The 20,509-nt window shown below is 34.8% G+C and overlaps 1 protein-coding gene across 2 annotated transcripts; it reads left to right on the top strand.

Moving 5' to 3' along the window:
• The first annotated feature begins 2,064 nt into the window (after nt 1–2,064).
• On the top strand, nt 2,065–19,820 carry p2ry6 (pyrimidinergic receptor P2Y6). Of its 2 annotated transcripts, XR_012394173.1 has the most exons (3): nt 2,065–2,166; nt 16,827–18,245; nt 18,308–19,414. XR_012394173.1 is itself a non-coding variant. In XM_689367.10 (2 exons), the coding sequence occupies exon 2, from the start codon at nt 16,847–16,849 to the stop codon at nt 17,822–17,824; it is 978 nt and encodes a 325-aa protein (XP_694459.2). In that variant the 5' UTR covers nt 2,065–2,166; nt 16,827–16,846; the 3' UTR covers nt 17,825–19,820. The 2 variants fall into 2 exon arrangements, 1 of the variants encoding a protein (XP_694459.2); XM_689367.10 differs by having other exon boundaries at nt 16,827–19,820.
• Nucleotides 19,821–20,509: the final 689 nt, after the last annotated feature.

Here is a 20,509-nt window from a genome sequence, read left to right as displayed (position 1 = left end):
ACTGTGGGGGAAACCGGAGCACCTAGAGGAAACCCACACCAACACGAGGAGAACATACAAACTCCACACAGAAATGTCAACTGATCCAGCCAGGAGCTCCAACCAGCAACCATCTTGCTGTGAGGCATTCATGCTACCCACTGCGCCACCATGTTGCCCCATCGTTTTTCATTAAAAAAAAAAATGATTTTAAAAGGTAATGTTTTTAGCAAAAATATATTTTAGCAGTGGTTACTAACTCACAATAGTGGTCTATCATAATCTGGTGTTATTGTGTATCAGTGTAGAACAACTTCAATATAACTTCACTTTAAACAGGCAGGGAGGAAAGTAACACACGGCTGGGTCAAAAGTAACAACAATATTTGCTAGATTTACTGGCTTAATCTTGTTTATTTTAATTAGATTTGACTCTATGACCTTGCTAATGTTAACTGAAAACATTTTTTGTCCTTAAGTTTTGCAAAAATATATTAAACTGCATTTACATGTTAAATTTTAGTTCCATTAAATGTTTCAAAAGCAATCCAACAATGCAAAATGTTGAACATTTTTATTTACATACTCTAAAATTTTCTCTCTCTCTAAATTCTACAGGAAATTGTTAACAGGGTATGTTTACTATGTTTCTTGTGTTTAGTAAATGTCATGTGATGTTATCGTTTCATTCAGGTATTTTCACGCCTAGGCTTTTGCTTTCACTTGCTTTTACAATTGAACTAAGTATGAACCGGTTTACGTGGATCACCTCAAGTCAGTTTATTCCAGTAATACCTTTGAAGATTAATCAAGGAGAGCTGTGAAACTCTGGTTAAACCTTTGTAAACAAATACCAGATGCCTCTAGGGTAAAATCATGTACAAAAGGATCATCTGCTGACTGACAGTTTGTTTGTTGATATTAATGATTGATTAAGCAAACCCTATTCAAACACAATGGCATAGAGTCCTTTTATACTTGGGGCAATTTAAGTTATTGTTACATTTCTATGTTTGTGTCTTAATTATCAATATTTGTATGTCTATACATGTATATGTAATGTATTTACTTAATATGTACTCTCACTTTATAGGTACACCTTACTAGTATCAAGTTGGACCCCTTTTGCTGTCAGAACATCCATGATGCTAATCTCCATCACATCCCAAAGGTGCTCTATTGGATTGAGCTCTGGTGACTATGGAAGCCTTTAGAGTACAGTGAACTCATTGTCATGTTCAAGAAACCAGACCTCTGGCATCAACATTGTATTTGCGCCCACAGAACTGCCACTCACTGCATATTTTTTCTTTTTCTGACCGTTCTCTGTAAACCCATGAGATGGTTGTGCGTGAAAATTCTAGTAGATCGGCAGTTTCTGAAATACTCAGACCAGCCTATCTGGCACCAACATCTATGCCACATTCCAAGTCACTTAAATCACATTTCTTCTCCATTCTGAAGCTCGGGTTGAACTGCAGCAGATCATCTTAACCATGTCTTTATGCCTAAATGCATTGAGTCGCTCCATGTGATTGGCTGATTAGACATATGAGGAGCAGTTGGACAGGTGTACCTAATAAAGTGGACGGTGAGTGTTTACGTAAATGTTGCACATGTATTTGTTTGCAGAAATCTTCAGAGGTTTTTTGTGTATTTTGCTTAATTACCAAAGCATAACTGTGGAAAGAATACACATAAATAACATTGAGTTAAGTTTAAAATAGCAAAAGATTTTCTGTAAACATGTCAAAATATAAATAATGATTAATTAACGCTAAAGTCTCGATGGGATACAGCTGTGGATGCGCCACACCAATAAAAAAACATAATTTTTGTACAACAATGTACAACAACAACTCAACAATATTTTTACATTACTGTAAGGATTGGGTTTAAAGTGTGGGCTAGGAGTAGACGTTAATAAATTACAATTAATGAACAATTTAAATAAATAATATAAATAATTCGCTGTATCCCTTCTTGTTGTGCGCTGCATATTAATGAGGCGTGGGCGTGTGCACGGTGCAGGGTGTCGATGACGAAAGAAGTCTACAAAAGCAGAGGGCTGTGAAGTAACTCACTACTTCTGTTTTCCTCGTCTTACTGAGGAGACTCGGGGAAATTCACTTTCATTTCGCTGACAGAGTTTTTAAAGAGGGAAATAACTACATTTTGGATGCAGAGGTAAGTTTTTGGAAGCATTTAAATCCCTTTGGTGGATATACTGAAGTGAAACGAGCACTTGTTTTTCATCAGGCGTTTAGTATGGGGGATAGAAAAAAGAATAACAATTATTGCCTTTAATATATACAATTTAGTCATCCAAATGTTGTTGTAGTTGTGCTATCTGTCATAGTTATTTAAATTAATAATTTTAAAATCAGTGCTAAATTTAGAAATTGAATCAATTTAATAGATATTGAATTGAAATGAGCACTTGTTTATTTATGAGGCGTTTAGCATGGGGTTTAGAAAAAAATAATAACAATAATTGCCATTTAATATATAAAATTTAGTCATCTAAGTCATTTTCTATATATATTTCTAGATGTGTTATCAGTCGTAATTTTTGCTAAAAATAAATGTAACATAATACACAGCTTTTAATTAAAACATGATTAAATGTAATAACTCATAATTTAGAGAACCCATAATAATTATCATTAAAATGTTTTATATTCATAATTCAGATTTTGATTGTGAGTTAAAAATAGAGTTAAAACAGATATATCTAAATTAATTAATTAATTAATTAATTAAAAATAAAAACATTTCTTGCAAAACTGGTTTGTAAAGTCATTTTACAGTCAATTTTGGAAGCAACTGAGTCACTTAAAATCAAATTTTAAATCACAGTTTAAAATCAAATTTAAACAGGAATATATGTATATATATATATATATATATATATATATATATATATATATATATATATATATATATATATATATAATAATTTTGTGAAATCATTTTACAGTCAGTCTTTAAAGCATTTAAATTAGATATTGAATTGAACTGAGGACTTGTTTATTTATCAGGTGTTTAGCATGGGGTTTTGAAATAATGATAATTAACATAGAATTTTGTTCTAGATGTGTATTCTGTTCGGTTATCTATCAAAATACAAAATGTAGTGCTTAAAATAAATGCAAGATAAGATAAACATAATAAACATTAAAGAAACTGTAAAATAAATGCAAGATATATGATGACCCATAATAATAATTAAAATATTTTATATTCATAAATCAGATTTGATTGAGAGATAAAAAAAATTTTATTAAAAAAGAAAAAGCATTATTAAAAGCAAAAATGTCTTATAAAATCATTTTATAATTAAATTTTTTTGCATTTTTAATTAGCTGATTGATTCACAGTTTCTTTAGAGTCCTACAAATCTATTAATATCAATAATTTTGTCTACTAATATTAGTAAAGCAATGCAGTATATTGTGCATGCAGTATCATGGTTTAACATGTGTATAAACACTTCAGTGGAAATACTGTATGATACTGCAGGATTCCACTGTATGTCAGTTTGCACTGCAGATTCCAGTAAGTTAGTGATGCTTCAGTGCAGGCTTCTGTTGATCTCCGTTTCTTTCATGCGCGCGGACAGACACAGATGTCTCTTTAGGGGAAATAACGTCATGCTGTGGGCCTGAGTTGGGTGTTTAAAAGAAAACATTCCAATAGGTTGTTGATCCAGACCGTAATATGCTCTAGCCTACTTTTAGTATTTATTTTTTGAGCCCTTTGATTTATAGCAATGACAATTAGTGGTGCCAAGGTTTTTATAAGCTAAATATTAGAAGTAGATTAAAAATAAAAGCAATGTACGACTAAAGTCTTGTTCTATGCAGTGCATTTGCATAGATAATAATAAATTACAAGCATATATAAATACAACAAAAATAAAAGTTAAATATATAGTGCTTAATGTTTTCTGGAGGGTCTAACAGTATTCACAGAAATTGAAAATAATGTCCAATATACATATACAGCTGAAGTCCTTTGAATTTTTTTTCTTTTTTTTAATATTTCCCAAATGATAACAGAGCAAGGAAATTTTCACAGTATGTCTGATAATGTTTTTTCTTCTTGAGAAAGTCTTATTTGTTTTATTTTGGCAAGAATAAAAGCAGTTTAAATTTTTTTAAACACCATTTTAAGGTCAAAATGATGAGCCCCTTTAAGCTATATATATTTTTTCGATTGTCTACAGAACAAACCATCGTTATACAATAACTTGCCTAATTACCCTAACAAATTATTTTACAATAATATTATCAATAAATATCTTTATTTTTTAATCTTTAATAAATAATCCTGCGATCATGTGTCAATTGCCTTTGCACACATTGCGAAATCAAAGTTCAAACGATATATTGTGCAGCCCTAGTCCGCCTCATGAATGCATTTGTTTGTTGTGCTAGATGTAATATTGCTGTATGGAAATGTCACCACTTGATTTTTCATGTAAGCAAACCCATGCTCTAGTCTATTTTTGCACCTGACAAGCATGATAAATGTTTGCAGGGTTACAGACCCTCTTGCTGGTATCTGCTTCTATTTTAATGGTCACACTCTGACACTTAATGAGTAATGTGAGTTACTTAATAATGTTACGCTTCTTTTTTTGTAATTCAGTTTTTATTTAAAAAAATGAAAATATATATTTTTCACAATCAGATAATGTTACACTTAAGTAAGGAGTAAGTAATGTATTACGTAATGATATTTGAGTCACTCTAAAAACAATTGTTGAATCATGCACTTTAAGCTATATTCTTTCTCCATAATCTACAGAACAAACCACTGTTATAAAATAACTTGCCTAATTACCCTAACCTGCCAAGTTAACCTAATTTACCAAGTTAAGTCTTTAAATGTCACTTTAAGCTGTATAGAAGTGTCTTGAAAAATATCTACTCAAATATTATTTACTTTCATCATGGCAAAGATCAAATAAATCAGTTATTAGAAATGAGTTAAAATGTGTTGGCAAAATCTTCTATCCGTTAAACAGAAATTGGGGAAAAAATAAACAAGCGGTCTAATAATTCAGGGGGGCTAATAATTCTGACTTCAACTGTGTGTGTGTGTGTGTGTGTGTGTGTATATATATATATATATATATATATATATATATATATATATATATATATATATATATATATATATATATATATATATATATATATATATATATATATATTTATATAGATTTTTTATATATATTTATATAGATTTTTTATATATATATATATATATATATATATATATATTTTTTTTATATATATATATATATATATATATATATATATATATATATATATATATATATATATATATATATATATATATATAGTCTAACCCTATTCAAATACAGAAATTGAACAGTCAAACAATCAAAGGGGCTTGTTTTTGTATATATATATATATATATATATATATATATATATATATATATATATATATATATATATATATATATATATATATATATATATATATATATTCAATATATTCAATATCATGCAGCCCTATTGTAAACACTGGTCACTTGTATATGTTGTATAACCAGGGTGATTTTATTGCCTTGTATTAACCGCTGTTGTAATGATGCTGCAGATTTGATTACAATTAGCGTGTCATGAACTGACATGTTTCCATTAATCAACATGCAACATTGTTTCGATTGCACAGCAAATCTGCTCATGAGAAATTTCCCAGAAAAAAAGGTGTGGAAAAGGCTGTGTGGGGAAGGATTAAATCCCATGTAAATAAACCCATAATGCCGTCTTTCTTTCACACTATCTGTCAGAAATCTGCCTGAAATCAGTGTAAATGCTTGTAATGTGAGGGAACGACTATATTAGGACTCTTGCGGTCTCAGGTTGCTGCTAGCTGGTCATTCTGTCACCGCCCTGGAGATGTTGTCACAGGAAATACATGTGCTCGCATGTACACTGCAAATGCTTTTAATGCTTAGATATTTTGTCTTGTTTCTAGTCCAAAAATCTCAAAATTCCTAAATCAAGAAGAATTTTTTTAGACAAACAAAACATATTGTCTTTTTTTAACCCTTGTGTACTGTTCAAATTGACTACACTTTTGTTATGTTTGGGCTGTTCTTGCTTCATTGACTTCCATTATAGTGACATTTTTGATTGCAAAGCCATGACAGCATATAATCATGCATTCTTGATTGTTGCTTGTTTTCCCTGTTGGGATGAGGTCAAACATGTCATTTTTACTGTTGATCCTTAGTTAGCAGCATTAAGCCTTTAGATAGGTCTGTGCAAAAAAAAAAAAGCCTCTGCCATTTTATATGGAGTTCTATAGAGTAAAACAGCAGATTAAACATAGAAATGCACTTACTGTGTTTACTGTGTTCTGAGAACTGAGGGGCTTGTTTTGATTTTCTCCGACATATCAACATAAGTGTGCAAAGGTCTCTCTTACACACTCAAGCCCACGCTATATTTAATATAAAATCCAGAATATATATATATATATATATATATATATATATATATATATATATATATATATATATATATATATATATATATATATATATATATATATTGCACTGTAACTGATCAACAGTAAAATTACCAATTTTACTTCATTCTAAAAGAAAAAACAGCAACAATTAAAAATGGATGATTATATGGTGTCAAGACTGCAATCAAAATGTCATTATAATGGCAGTCAATGGGGCAAAAACATCCCTAAACAGAATCAAAGGGTAGACAATTTTCCCAGAGTGTATTGTTGAATTTTAGAAAAGTTTCAAAGCATTTTCCCAAAATATGTGTCAAAATAAGATTTGTCAGCAAAAATCATTCCATGTGCTGAAACTAAGGCTGCACAATACAGTGCATCCGGAAAGTATTCATAGCGCTTCAGTTGTTCCACATTTTTTTATGTTACAGCCTTATTCCTAAATGGATTAAATTCATTTATTTCCTCAACATTCTACACACAATATGCCATAATGACAATGTGAATAAAATAATTTTTTTTAATTGTTGCAAATTTATTAAAAATTAAAAAAATGAAAAATCACATGTACATCAGGATTCACAGCCTTTACTGTGAAACTCTAAATTGAGCTCAGGTACATTCTGTTTCCTCTGATCATTCTTGAGATGTTTCAGCAGCTTAATCAGAGTTCAACTATGGTAAATTGAGTTGTTTGGACATTTACATTTAGTCATTTAGCAGACGCTTTTATCCAAAGCGACTTACAAATGAGGACAAGGAAGCAATTTACACAACCAAGAGCAACAATGAATAAGTGCTATAGGCAAGATTCAGGTCTGTAAAGTCTAAGAAGGGAAGTATTAGTAGTATTAGTTTTTTTTTTTTTTTTTTTTTTTTTTTTTGATGATTTGAAAAGGCATACACCTGTCTACATAAGGTCCCAGGGTTGATGGGGCATGTCAATGCACAAACCGGGCATGAGACCAAAGGAATTTTCTGTAGAACTCCGAAACAGGATTGTCTTGAGGCACAAGGCTGGGGAAGGTTACAGAAAAATTTCTGCTGCTCTGAATGTTCCATTAAGCACAGCAGCCTCCATCATTCGTAAGTGGAAAATGTTTGGAACCACCAGGACTCTTCTTAGAGCAGGCCGGCCATCTTAGCTGAGTGATCGGGGAGAGGGGCCTTAGTCAGGGAGGTGATCAATAACCCGATGGTCACTCTGTCTGAGCTCCAGCGTTCTTCTGTGGAGAGAGGAAAACCTTACAGAAGGACAACCATCTGTGGAGCAATCCACCAATCAGGCCTGTATGGCAGAGTGGCCAGACTGAAGCCACTCCCCATCTGGAATTTGCCAAAAGGCATCTGAAAGACTCTCAGAACGTAAGAAGCTAAATTCTCTGGTCTGATGAGACTCAAATTGACCTCTTTGGAGTGAATGCCAGACTTTACGTTTGGAGAAAACCAGGCACCGCTTATCACTAGGCTAACACCATCCCTACAGTGAAGCATGTTGGTGGCAGGATCATGCTGTGGTGATCTTTTTCAGCAGCAGGAACTGGATGACTAGTCAGGATAGAGGGAAAGATGAATGCAGCAATGTACAGAGACATCCTGAATAAAAACCTGCTTTAGAGTGCTCTTGACCTCAGACTGGGGCGACGGTTCATCTTCAAGCAGGACAATGACCCAAAGCACACCGCCAAAATATCAATAGAGTGGCTTCACTACAACTCGGTGAATGTCCTTGAGGGGCCCAGCCAGAACCCAGACCTAAATCCTATTGAACATCTCTGGAAAGATCTGAAAATAGCTGTACACCCTCACATCCCATCGAACCTGATAGAGCTTGAGAGGTACTGCAAAGAGGAATGGGCAACAATTCTCAAAGACAGGTGTGCCAAGCTTCTGGCTTCATATTCAAAAAGACTTGAGGCTGTAACTGCTGCCACAGTTGCATCAACAAAGTATTGAGCAAAGGCTGTGAATACTGATGTACATGTGATTTTTCAGGTTTATTATTTTTAATAAATTTGCAACTAAAAAAATCTTTTTTCGCATTGTCATTATGGTACGGAGACCCGAAAGGGACGTAGTGGAGGAGAAAAAAATTGGCTGGGTGAAAAAAAAATGGATAGGAGAAAAAAAAAAAATGGGCGAAAGAAAAAAAATGGGTGGAAGGAAAATATATAGTTTCAAGTTTTTGCGTTGCGTAGTTTATTGTACGGAGCGCGCTTGTCAGTCTGCGCTTATACATGCATTTACTGGTTCAGAGGTTGCATATGAAAGGCGGCAATCGACGCACATCTTTAATGTAAAGAAAGTGGGATAGAATTGTAAAATACAGGAAAATTTCGGCAAAAACGGGAGGGTTTACATGAACCCTCATGAGTAAAGTGAACAGGAAATGTTTGTGGAGAAATAGTTTTGCGAGAGAACGCAAAACATCTTTGCGAGATAACGCAAAACTTTGCGGGAGAACGCAAAAACGTAAAAATATATATTTTCCTCCCATTTTTTTCTTTCACCCCCTTTTTTTTTTCCCCTCCTATCCATGTTTTTATTTTTTTTTCACCCAGCCAATTTTTTTCTCCTCCACTTAGTCCCTTTTGGGTCTCCGTATTATGGGGTATTGGGTGTAGAATTTTGAGGAAATAAATGAATTTAATCCATTTTGGATTAAGGCTGTAACATAAAAAAATGTGGAAAAGGTGAAGCACTATGAATACTTTCCGGATGCACTTATTCCAATTGTATTCCTGTTAATTTTTCTTACCCCGTAGTCAAGAAAATGCTTCTTGATTTAAGAATTTTCAGATATTTGGACTAGAAACAAGACTAAAATCCAAGTACGAATATGTAAACAGAACCTCATATATAACACTGACAACTCAAATGAGTCCTGATTGGGATCTCTGGCAGGTCGAGTACATGGATCCATCCATCCGACAGCTGACAGCCATCTCTGTTTGCTTAAATCAACAGCCGCAAGCACCACTCCCTGTCCGTTCCAGTCCATTACTATCCACCATCTCAGTCAACATTGTTACAGTAATGCAGTGAAAATGCAAGCCACTATCTACTGTAAATATGACGAGCTCCGACTGCATTCCTGAACTGTCTATTTTTGAAGACTGTGACTTCATGCAAGATCTGAAATAACCCCAGGACAGAGCTGAAGAATGACTCTTGCCCAGACGCTGCTTGTGTTTATGCTCTTTAACATTTTTTGGAGTTTCTTATTAGTAGATCTATTATTTTGTTACTTTTGGGTTAGAGATTTGCTCTAAGATGATCTTTAAATGCACAAGTTTGCCTTTTAGCTCAATAAGAAATAACATAGAAACAACAAACAGCATGCTATAGCAATTACATACCACTACAAACATGGCAGACACATGAGACCAACAGTTAAGTTGTGAGTCTTGGCTAAAGTTGTTTGATTGATTCTTAAACAAAAAAAAAAAAAAAAAAAATATATATATATATATATATATATATATATATATATATATATATATATATATATATATATATATATATATATATATATATATATATATATATATATATTATTATTTTATTATTATTATTTTTTTTTATATATATACATACATACATGCATGCGGTATGTATATATATATTTGTATATGACTATGTATAGTATATGTTAGCAAATTGGGATGCAGCAATTGAAGGAACTGCAGTATTGAATTTATCGATCATCAATGAGATGTATACAGTGTAGTAGTACACTGTAAACCATGCTGGGTTCCACACAATCGATTTGATTCGAAGTGGATTGAACATAAAACAATTAAGTTGTCCCAAACAAACTCAGGAACTGAGTTGTTTCAGTTCATGTTAAATAAGTAGTTTGAACAAAAGGCAAACGTCATTTTTTGAGTCTACAATATAAATTAATGATCTAATACTGATATGCACTTTACAAAACGTAAATGCATACTAAAACATGTCAGCTAGTCTGAAATGTTGCAAAACTCAGTGTTTAGCTCAGTTTTAGCTAGTTTTCAACATAGTCAGGTCTGGGTTTCTGAACCTGTCTGGACGAATCCTTTCATTCCAGCTGCCTGTGAGATAAATGAAGAATCCTGATGCAGATCACTGGGATGACCTGAGGTGGGATAGACTAATGATTACAGATCAGGGGAATCAGTGACTCAAGCCAGGATGAAAAAAATTCATTTGATTTACTTGATTTTTTTTAAGTTATTTAGTTGCAAACAAATAATATGGGCTGAATTTAGATAAACAAATTTAATTTATTAGTTATTCAACTTAATTTGTTTGTTTAAATTCAACCCATATAAAGTGTTTGCAACCACTTACCATTAAGAAATAGTAGTAAATAGCAATAAATAGTAGTTAATCCAAAATCCAAATCCAAGAAGTAGTAAATCCAATGAATCATCTTTTTTTCAGGGTGTGCAATCAGATCCCACTGGTTTAAAGGCATCTGCTAACACTTGCAGGTGCTGGCCGGAGACTAGACAAAGAGACGCTCTTGTGAAACTCAATGTCTCGTGTCTATTGCACAACACTTCTTGAAAATGACGTAAGAATTGGTCATGAAAGAGAAGAACTAACCATCCAAGAAAGTTTTTTAGTGTTTTGTGCTTTAGTAATTGCACGTACACTGTAAAAAAATAAAAATAAAAATCTGTTAATTAAAATTTTTCTTATTTTGTAATTTATTTATGGTTGGGAATTGCATTATTGCACATTGATCTCTGCTTTGTCTACTTTTGATGTTAAAAATGCTACAGTTTGGCAAAAGAGTTATGTCTGGGGAGTCAAACAAGAGCAGAAGATACTAGACTTTATAAACCAGTCATCATAAATGGACAAATAGTAAAGCAGGTCTCAAATTTTAAGTATTTAGGCACAATTATTGACAATAAACTAAAGAAGGCAAGTCAGCGCCTCTGTCTCCTTCGCAAGTTTATTCATTCATTCATTTTCTTGTCGGCTTAGTCCCTTTATTAATCTGGGGTCGCCACAGCGGAATGAACCGCCAACTTATCCAGCAAGTTTTTACACAGCGGATGCCCTTCCAGCCGCAACCCATCTCTGGGAAATCCTTCGCAAGTTAAGATGTTTTAATGTTAGTACACGGAATTTAAACATGCCATATAGATCATTGATGGAGAGTGTCCTTATATAATATTGTTTCATGGTTTGGTAACACAACATTTAAACAAAAGAAGAAATGATCGCAAATTGTCAATCAAGCAAATAAGATAACTGGTCACAATCAACTTTCACTGCAGATTTTATTTGACTCCCTTATGGAAAAAAACAGCAGCTGCGATTTGTAAAGATAATACACATCCCCTTCACTCAGCATTTGAATTGTTACCATCAGGATGCAGGTTTAGACTTCGTAAAGCACGAAGAAATGCTTATGAAAAGTCATTTATCCCAATGGCAGTTGTTGCTTTAAATCGGATCACTGTTTGAAGTGAATGTTGCCAATGATCTGCAGTAGTTTGTATGGGGCTAATTTGGTTTTTAAACTTTTAACTTATGTTGTTGTCTTGATGAGTGTTGTTATTGTGTGATTGTTGTATGCAATTGTTGTCTTAAATCCAGTGTTAAAGACAAATTTCCTTTCTGTGCCAAGCAGAACAGACAATAAAGTTTAAACTTAAACTCAAACTCAGTTTAACAAAGGGACTTTTATTGACATTTTAGTAGTTTGATAAAATATAATCAATAGGAAATAATAATATATAGAGGAAAAAGTCTGTAAAATAGGAGAAAATGTGCTGGCAGTTTATTATAAGGGTTTTTGCAGCATAGTATACAACACCAACCCAAACACTATAGCACTTAAACTATTACAAATGTTCATCAAAGTCACTTTTTTTAACCTTCTGAGGTTTAAAGTTGTTGGAAGGGAGATCAAGCTCCCATAGTGCAATTTAAAAGCATAAATAAATGGGGAAAAATAAAAACATGAATCACAAAATACAGAAAACTGCTCATTTACAGATATTTTTTACAGTTTAGTTCAGATAAGTTCATGAAGATTATTTATTATGCCATAAACTCACAATATTAATCATATTAATTGTAAGAGTGTGTGTTGGTGTAATCTGCAAGTCAGCTTCTGTTTTGTGCATCAATAATTCAAAACTAGTGCAAATGTTATATGAACACATTGACAAGCTTGGGAATAACGTTGGGATTCGGATGTGAAGCGTTGTGAATGGAGACTTTGAGGAGTCTGCTTTGTCTAGTAAATGCTTCGCTTTTGATTGCAAGAACGAGGCACTTCATTTTAATATGAATCGGCTCATTCAAAAAGAGAACTGAAAGGAGAAAAGGGGAATGTCTGCACTTTCCTTTCCTGAGTCTTTAGCAAGCGGGTGTCACATGATTAGCGCCACTTTAACAGGTCTTAAATGTAGTATTTTGAGGTAATTGTATTATAGAAGCTTGATCTCTGCTCTGTGGACTTTTGATGTTTAAAATTCAACAATTCAGTTTAACAAACTGGTTTTTAATGACATTCTAGTATAATGAAATAATATAATGTATAAGAAATCGTATAGAGAGAGAAATAACAAGTCTGTTTAAGACCAGAAAATGTACTGACAGTTTTATTACAAGATTTTGTAGCATAATATACAACACCAATCCAGACAATATAGCACTTTAAATGATTAAAAATGTTCATAAAAGTCACTTTGTCCAAGTATTCCAACAACAACAAAAAATCTTTGTATGCATGTATAATGTTCCAATATATGCCAAAATTGTTGCCACTAGTAAGACTTAAATGACACCGATCACTTGTGCCTTGTGTGTAAATATTAAGCTATATGGGAATTAAAAAATGTACAATTTTGTATGCTTTATTTCATATTGCATGGTCATTTAAATACATTATATCCTAAACATCATGTTCAAGCTAAGCATTTCAAAAATAGGGCTGCACAATATATCGAAATATCATTGTTATCGCGATAATTGTATATGCAATATCCATATCGCAGGGAAGTACAATAAATTTCATTCGTTTTTATGTGGCAAGCATTTGTGTACTACATAGGTTGTTGATCCAAATCTGACCAATCAGGAGAGGCCTTTAGTATATTTATCCCCACCTCAACGGTAGGTGCTATAAGCTGAACCGCCCTAATCAAAAATAAATATAATTTCATTTTTCTCGTTTGATGATACTGTATTACAACTTGGGAGTGTTTTTATCTCTTAACTTGAGTCTTAATTTGGCTATAACTTTCTCTGTGTTTCAGCAAATAGAATGGCTTTTATTAATAAATAAGATTTTGACACATATTTTGGGAAAATGCTTTGAGAGTTTTTAAAAATTTAAACAATACACTTAAAATTGACTACCCTTTCGTTATGTTCGAGGTTGTTTTTGCCCCATTGACTTTCATTAAAACGACTTTTTTATTGCAAAGCCATGATGGCAAATGACCATGTGTTCTTCATTGTTGCTGGTTTTCCTTGCTGGAAAGTACATTTTTACTATTGATCATCTGTTACGTCCCGCGACTGTTTTATTTTTGTTTCTATATTGCAGTTTTTCTGTTTCCTGATTTCTTTTGTTTACAAATTGATGCCACCTGAGTCTAATCTGCGCAGCTAATCAACTGAGCTATAAAGACGGGCTGCAACCGACCAGAAGGCAAGGGAGAGGGGAGATGACATGTCTCACTTGAGCTGTTCCAGTCCTAGTACCAGGGGCTTCTGGCTGCTAGTGGTTTCATGTTTATAATAGTGGTGGGCAAAGCGAGGCTTCATGAAACACTGAAACAGTCGAAGCAAATGTGTCGAAGCTTTGAAACGGTTCGAAACCCCACTCTACAGTGACATCTAGTGGTTAGTTTTTATGTATTGCACTGAAACAGCTGCAGCACATAACAGTTTAGCAAATTGAGGTATTAAAGCCCACTTTGTAACACTGGTCTTCAATTAATGCAGCGGAGCAGTTAAGGTGTCTGATTGCCGTCCAGGGATAGTAGGTTCGAATCCAGGCTAATACAGCCATTTTGAAATGCTTTAATACCAGTTGGTAATGCTTGCTCTTGAATCGTTTTGTTTCAACATTGGTCTGATATCCGAATAAACAATTTGTGAATAAATATGTCTTGTTTTGGTCTTAAAACAGGGTTGTTGCTAGATCAGAAACTGTGGCCTGAAGTTATCAAGAATTATTTATATTATTTATAAAGTTTCCCATTTATTGTATTTTATTAACGTCTACCCAAACCCTAAACTAAACTATCACAGTACTGTAAAAACATAAATTATTGTTTTACAGTGTTACAAAAATGATGCTAAATTGATGGCGTAACTGCAGCTGTATCATATTTTGGCTACACAAAACAAAAACATGATAAAAACACATTAAACTATGATTTCGAAGTATTTGTATAAGTCGGGATTCGAACCCAAAAAGTCATTTGACGCATAATAACATGGTGCACATGCACAGTCCATTAGGCCATATGAAATAGAATTCGCCTGACCTTGGCAGCCAAATGAAGATTCGCCAGGTCTCGAAACGCTTCTAAGGTGATCAATGCTTTGAATCGCTTTAGTCAAGTGACCAAGTGTTTCGAAACACTTTAGTCACGTGACTTGGGTGCTTCGAATCATGCTTCTGTGCAGCGTTTCGAAACACTGGCGCTTCATGATCTCGACACTGTGTCGAAACGTCAGTTTCACGTCAGCCATCCCTAGTTTATAATGTGAAATAAGTTGCTGGTATGAGTAAGGTGTGGGGTGTGTTTTATTTTAAGACCTTTTTCTCCTGTTTTGGTGGGCAGGCAGGTAGAAAGGGAAGTAATATGTATTTTCTTCCTTTTGGAAATGTTTATTTTGTTAGGCAAGTTAGTTTGTCTTAAATTAGTTATTGGTTGTTTTGTTTGTTATTTTGGGACCCCCATATCCTGAGGTATTATTTTTGTTTTGTATTGTTTCTTTAAAATGTAAGAAATATTATTTCAATTGATCACACAATAAATCACCGGTTGCCTGAAGGTGATCAGAATATTAAGAAGGTCTTGACTTTTGATTCTGGGTCTGGAAGCGGTACTCTCCCCTCTTCCTGCATTTGTTCGTTCCTAGCTGTGTTTTGCCTCTAGATTTAAGTAGGAACGTAACACATCAGATACAGTACAAAAAAAAAGCAACCTTTTGAGAGACATTTGCGCACTTATCTTCATAAGTCAAATCAAAATAAGCAGCTAATTTTAAGCAGCTCTTTGACTATAGTACGTGTATGTACGCACACACACAGTATAATCTGCTGTTTTACACCATATAAAAGCCAGACACTTTTTTTTTGTTTTTGCGAAGGCCTATTTAAAAAGTTAATGCTGCCAACTGATGATTAACAGTAAAAATTACACATTTAACCTCTTCCCAACAGGAAAAACCAGCAACAATCAAGAATGCATGATTATATGCTGTCATGGCTCTGCAATTAAAAAAATGTCATTATAATGGAAGTCAATGGGGCAGAAACAGCCCCAAACATAACGAAAGGGGAGTCAATTTGAAGAGTTAAGTCACTTTGTGTAAATCTTTGCATGTTTATGTGCACCATCTGTCTTTTTTTGTGATTTCGCATTCAGTTTTAACCAACAGTAAAATTATAGACGTGCTTTTACGTTTTCAGTGTAATTAATGAATCTGCAACTGTGGCTCCGGAGAGTCTGACAAATGCTGTTTGTTCCCTCGATGTCTGCTTGAGCTCTCAGCCTTATTGAATGTTTTTACTCTAACTAAGTTTGAACAGGCTATATTTTCTCTCTAATTTGGTTTTACTGACTATATTTGGAGTATATAAATGTGTTTGCATGCACACTTAATGGATGTGTGGTTTTTTGCATCTTCCGTTGCGCAGCAATTTACCAGCATATTTAGGTATCCGTTTATGTCTAGTTCTGCAGGAATCACTAATGAGATCTTTAGAATATCAGTGTTTTTCCTAGACAGCAATGAGATTAAATAGAGAGCAAATGGAAAACTTCGCTTTAGTCACCTCGCTGGGGCGACCTCAGAAATAGACCCTAAGCCGAAGGAAAATGAATGAATAAAAACGTTTAACCGTTGACTTCCATAGTAGGAAAAACAAATACAATGGAAGTCAATGTTTTGCAGGTTTCCAGCTTTCATCAAAAAAATCTCAGCAGAAGAAAGAAACTCATAAAGGGTTGAAACAAGGTCAAGTAAATGATGACAGAATTGAAAATAATGGGTGAACAATTTTTTTTTTTTAGAGATTATAAATCGTGCATATGCTTATTCACAACTAAATCTGATGCGTAAACATTTCTGTTTTTCAGAATGTGACGCACACCTAAAAATGGACTCCCTGAATGTTTCGACCATGGCTTTGCCTTCCTGCACATACAAAGAAGACTTCAAGCGTTTCCTCCTGCCGTCCGTCTACAGCCTGGTCTTCATCTTCGGCCTTCCTCTCAACTTCATCATCATCCTGCGTGTCTGGGGCTCTCGCCGGGCTCTGACCAGGACCAAAATCTACATGCTCAATCTAGCGGTGGCCGACTTTCTGTACGTCTGCTCGCTCCCGCTCCTGATCTACAACTACGCCAGCAAAGACTACTGGCCGTTCGGCGACTTCACCTGCCGTCTAGTGCGCTTTCAATTCTACAGCAACCTGCACGGAAGCATCTTCTTCCTCACCTGCATCAGTTTCCAGCGCTACATGGGCATCTGCCATCCGCTTTCACTATGGCCCAAACAAGGCGGGCGCAGATTAGCATGGTGGGTTTGCGCTGGCGTTTGGGTGGCTGTTGCAATTCTTTGCGCTCCAACATTCGAGTTCGCCTCTACCGGCATCCAACGCAATCGAACAGTATGCTACGACCTAAGTGAACCATCCCGCTCAACGTCATACTTCCCATACGGCATCGCTTTGACCTTTCTAGGCTTCGTTGTGCCTTTTCTTGTAATTATCGTGCTTTATTGCAAGATGGCGCGCGTTCTTTGGCAGGTCGGCGAAGCTCGGGAGGTTTCCGCTGCGGAGAAGAAGAACAAAGCTGTTAGGATGATCATCATCGTGATGTTGGTGTTCGCCATTAGCTTTTTGCCGTTCCACGTGACTAAAACGCTGTATCTGCTGGTGAGGTCTCTGCCTACGGCGCCATGTGAGCTGAGAAACCTGCTGTCGGTGGTGTATAAAAGCACGCGTCCGTTCGCTAGCATGAACAGCGTACTGGATCCTATTCTGTTTTACTTCACGCAGCCGCAATACAGACGCAGTACCAAGAGCCTGCTGCTCAAAATCACCTCCTTGAAAGACAAGACGGTCAAAGTGTGAGGTCTAATATTGATGGCTTTTCTGAATGGCTGGAGTGTTTTCGTGATGCGATATCGGTCGGCCATATTGGAGGGCAGAACGTAAACAATGGACTCTTCACATTTCTGTGTTTTTCAGAATCGGAAGTGGTCATAGTTTGGTAAACTTAGAGCGCAGTGAATGGGCGAGTACATCAAATACATTATTTACAATCCTATTTGCTGAAATAATTTAAGAAAAGCTCCACATTAGTGTTATCAAGACTTTCAGAAAAAGGAAACCCTGCTGAAAAATCCAGCTTAAACCAGCCTAGGCTGGTTGGCTGTTTTTAGCTGGTCGACCAACCTGGTTTTAGAGGAGTTTTGGCCACTTCCAGGGTGGTTTCCAGCCATTTCCAGTCTGGTCTTAGCTGGTCAGGCTGGGAGATGATCAGCTAAAACCAGCTTGACCAGCCTAGCCAACCTGGGAGTCCAGCCAAAACCAGCTATATCCATCTTAAACCAGGCTGGTCAAGCTGGTTTTATCTGGATTTGGCTGGTCATTTTCCAGCCTGACCAGCTAAGACCAGGCTGGAAATGGCTGGAAACCAGCCTGAAAATGGCCAAAACCCCTTTAAAACCAGGCTGGTCCAGGCAATAAAATGACGATGTCATTGTCCATCGCGAAGTTTGTTACACATTACGATGCCAAATTGGTCGACATCGCCCAACCCTAGTCAGTAGTAGATTACCCTGCAATCCACACTATTGTTTACATCTGAGTAGGCCTACCTCTATATTGGCCATGCAGATGAAATCTTGATGTAATTGAAAACACAAGTCACTGTGATGTACAGTTTGTTGGCTATTTTACTTCTCACTCGCTATCCTTCAGCTTAGTTGCTGATTCGCCACAGTGTTATTAATCTCTAATTGCTTCTGCATCTTTCACAATAGTGGGAAGAAAATACACACATTTGAGTGTATTTCTGTGCATTTAAGAGGTGTTTCACATTGTCTTCAACAAAAAGCAGAGACGTTTTAGTATATTGGCAGTTCAGTCATAATATGTGTCCAATAGATTTGGGCAGCTAAATGCAAACTTTTGACAACATGATTTATAGTTCTCGTGTTTTAAAAAGAAATCACTGTCAAATGCAATTTTATGTATACACCTTTTAGTGACGCACGTGTATTAAGTGGTCAGTCTAGCAGGGGTGTCAAACATTCAGCTATGCACAGTTTAGTTCAGACCCTGCTTCATCACACTTACCTGTAGGTTTCAAACAAGCCTGAATGACTCAATTAGTTTGATCAGGTGTGTTAAATTAGTGTTAAAACTAAACGGCAGAGCTGCGGCCCTCCAGGAACTGAGTTTAAAACCTTTTCTCTATAGGTGTGTGCGAGTATGTAAAACAGACAAACGACTAACTGCTAGCTGCTAGCTAAATAATAGGTGAAATGTGACAAAACCCTGCTGAGAAATCCAGCTTAAACCAGCCTAGGCTGGTTGGCTGTTTTTAGTTGGTCGACCAGCCTAGTTTTAGACGGGTTTTGGCCATTTCCAGGCTGGTTTCCAGCCATTTCCAGCCTGGTCTTAGCTGGTCAGATAAACACCAGTCAATTAATAGATAAAAAAAAAATCCAGAATGACAACATTGCAATTTTAGTATGTCAAGGTTACATTCACACACTTTTATACTATGAATTATTTATTTAAGATGATTAGGAGAGTATGTAATTTGGGGTGCTTGTTGTGTGCAGGCGCGTAATGTTTTACATAGTAACATCGCCATCTTCTGGCTAGGATTGCATAATACTGTATTGCGTTGTAGAGGATTTATATTCAATTCAGTTCATCTTTATTTCTAATGCATGTGTTACTATGTAAATTATATATATATTGTATATATTATATTATATATATATATATATATATATATATATATATATATATAATTATAATAATAATAATTATTATTATTATTATTATTAGACCACTAAACATAATAGTTTTAATATCTCTGCCATGATGACAGTAAATAATATTTGACTAGATATTTTTAAGACACTTCTATACAGCTTAAAATGACATTTAAAGGTTTAACTAGGTTAATTAGGTTAACTAGGCAGGTTAGGGTAATTAGGCAAGCTAATGTGTAATGATGTTTTTTTTCTGTGGACTATCGAGAATAAATGTAGCATAAAGGGGCTAATAATTTTCTCCCTAAAATGGTGTTTAAAAAATTTAAATTTGATTTTATTTTAGTCGAAATAAAAACAAATAAGGCTTTCTCCAGAAGAAAAAATATTATCAGACATACTGTAAAAATGCTCTTACTCTGTTAGACATCATTTGGGAAATATTTAAAAAACGAAGAAAAAAATGCAAAGGGGGCTATTAATTCTGACTTTAACTGTATATATACACAGTATACACGCATAATTGTGTTGCTTTGTGGGCACAGAACTGACTTAAGCACTACAAGGTAAACGGACAACCAATTTTTTGAGAAACTCTCTATAAACACCTTATTTTTAAGTCTACAAAATGAAACAAGAATTTTGAACATCACCTCATCCGAAACGTATTTAAACAAGGGCCTATTTCGTTAGATAATTCCCTATTTGCATATTCAAAAACAACATTTCAAACCTGTAATACAACATTTATCTGAATGCTCTGTGATTAATGAACTGAGAGAGGCCATTGATAGTGTTGTTTTTT

Source organism: Danio rerio, chromosome 18 (assembly GCF_049306965.1).
Source record: "Danio rerio strain Tuebingen ecotype United States chromosome 18, GRCz12tu, whole genome shotgun sequence".
Classification (NCBI taxonomy): domain Eukaryota; kingdom Metazoa; phylum Chordata; class Actinopteri; order Cypriniformes; family Danionidae; genus Danio; species Danio rerio.
The sequence above is the reverse complement of the archived record's forward strand: the minus strand, read 5'-3'. Positions and strand labels throughout refer to the sequence as shown.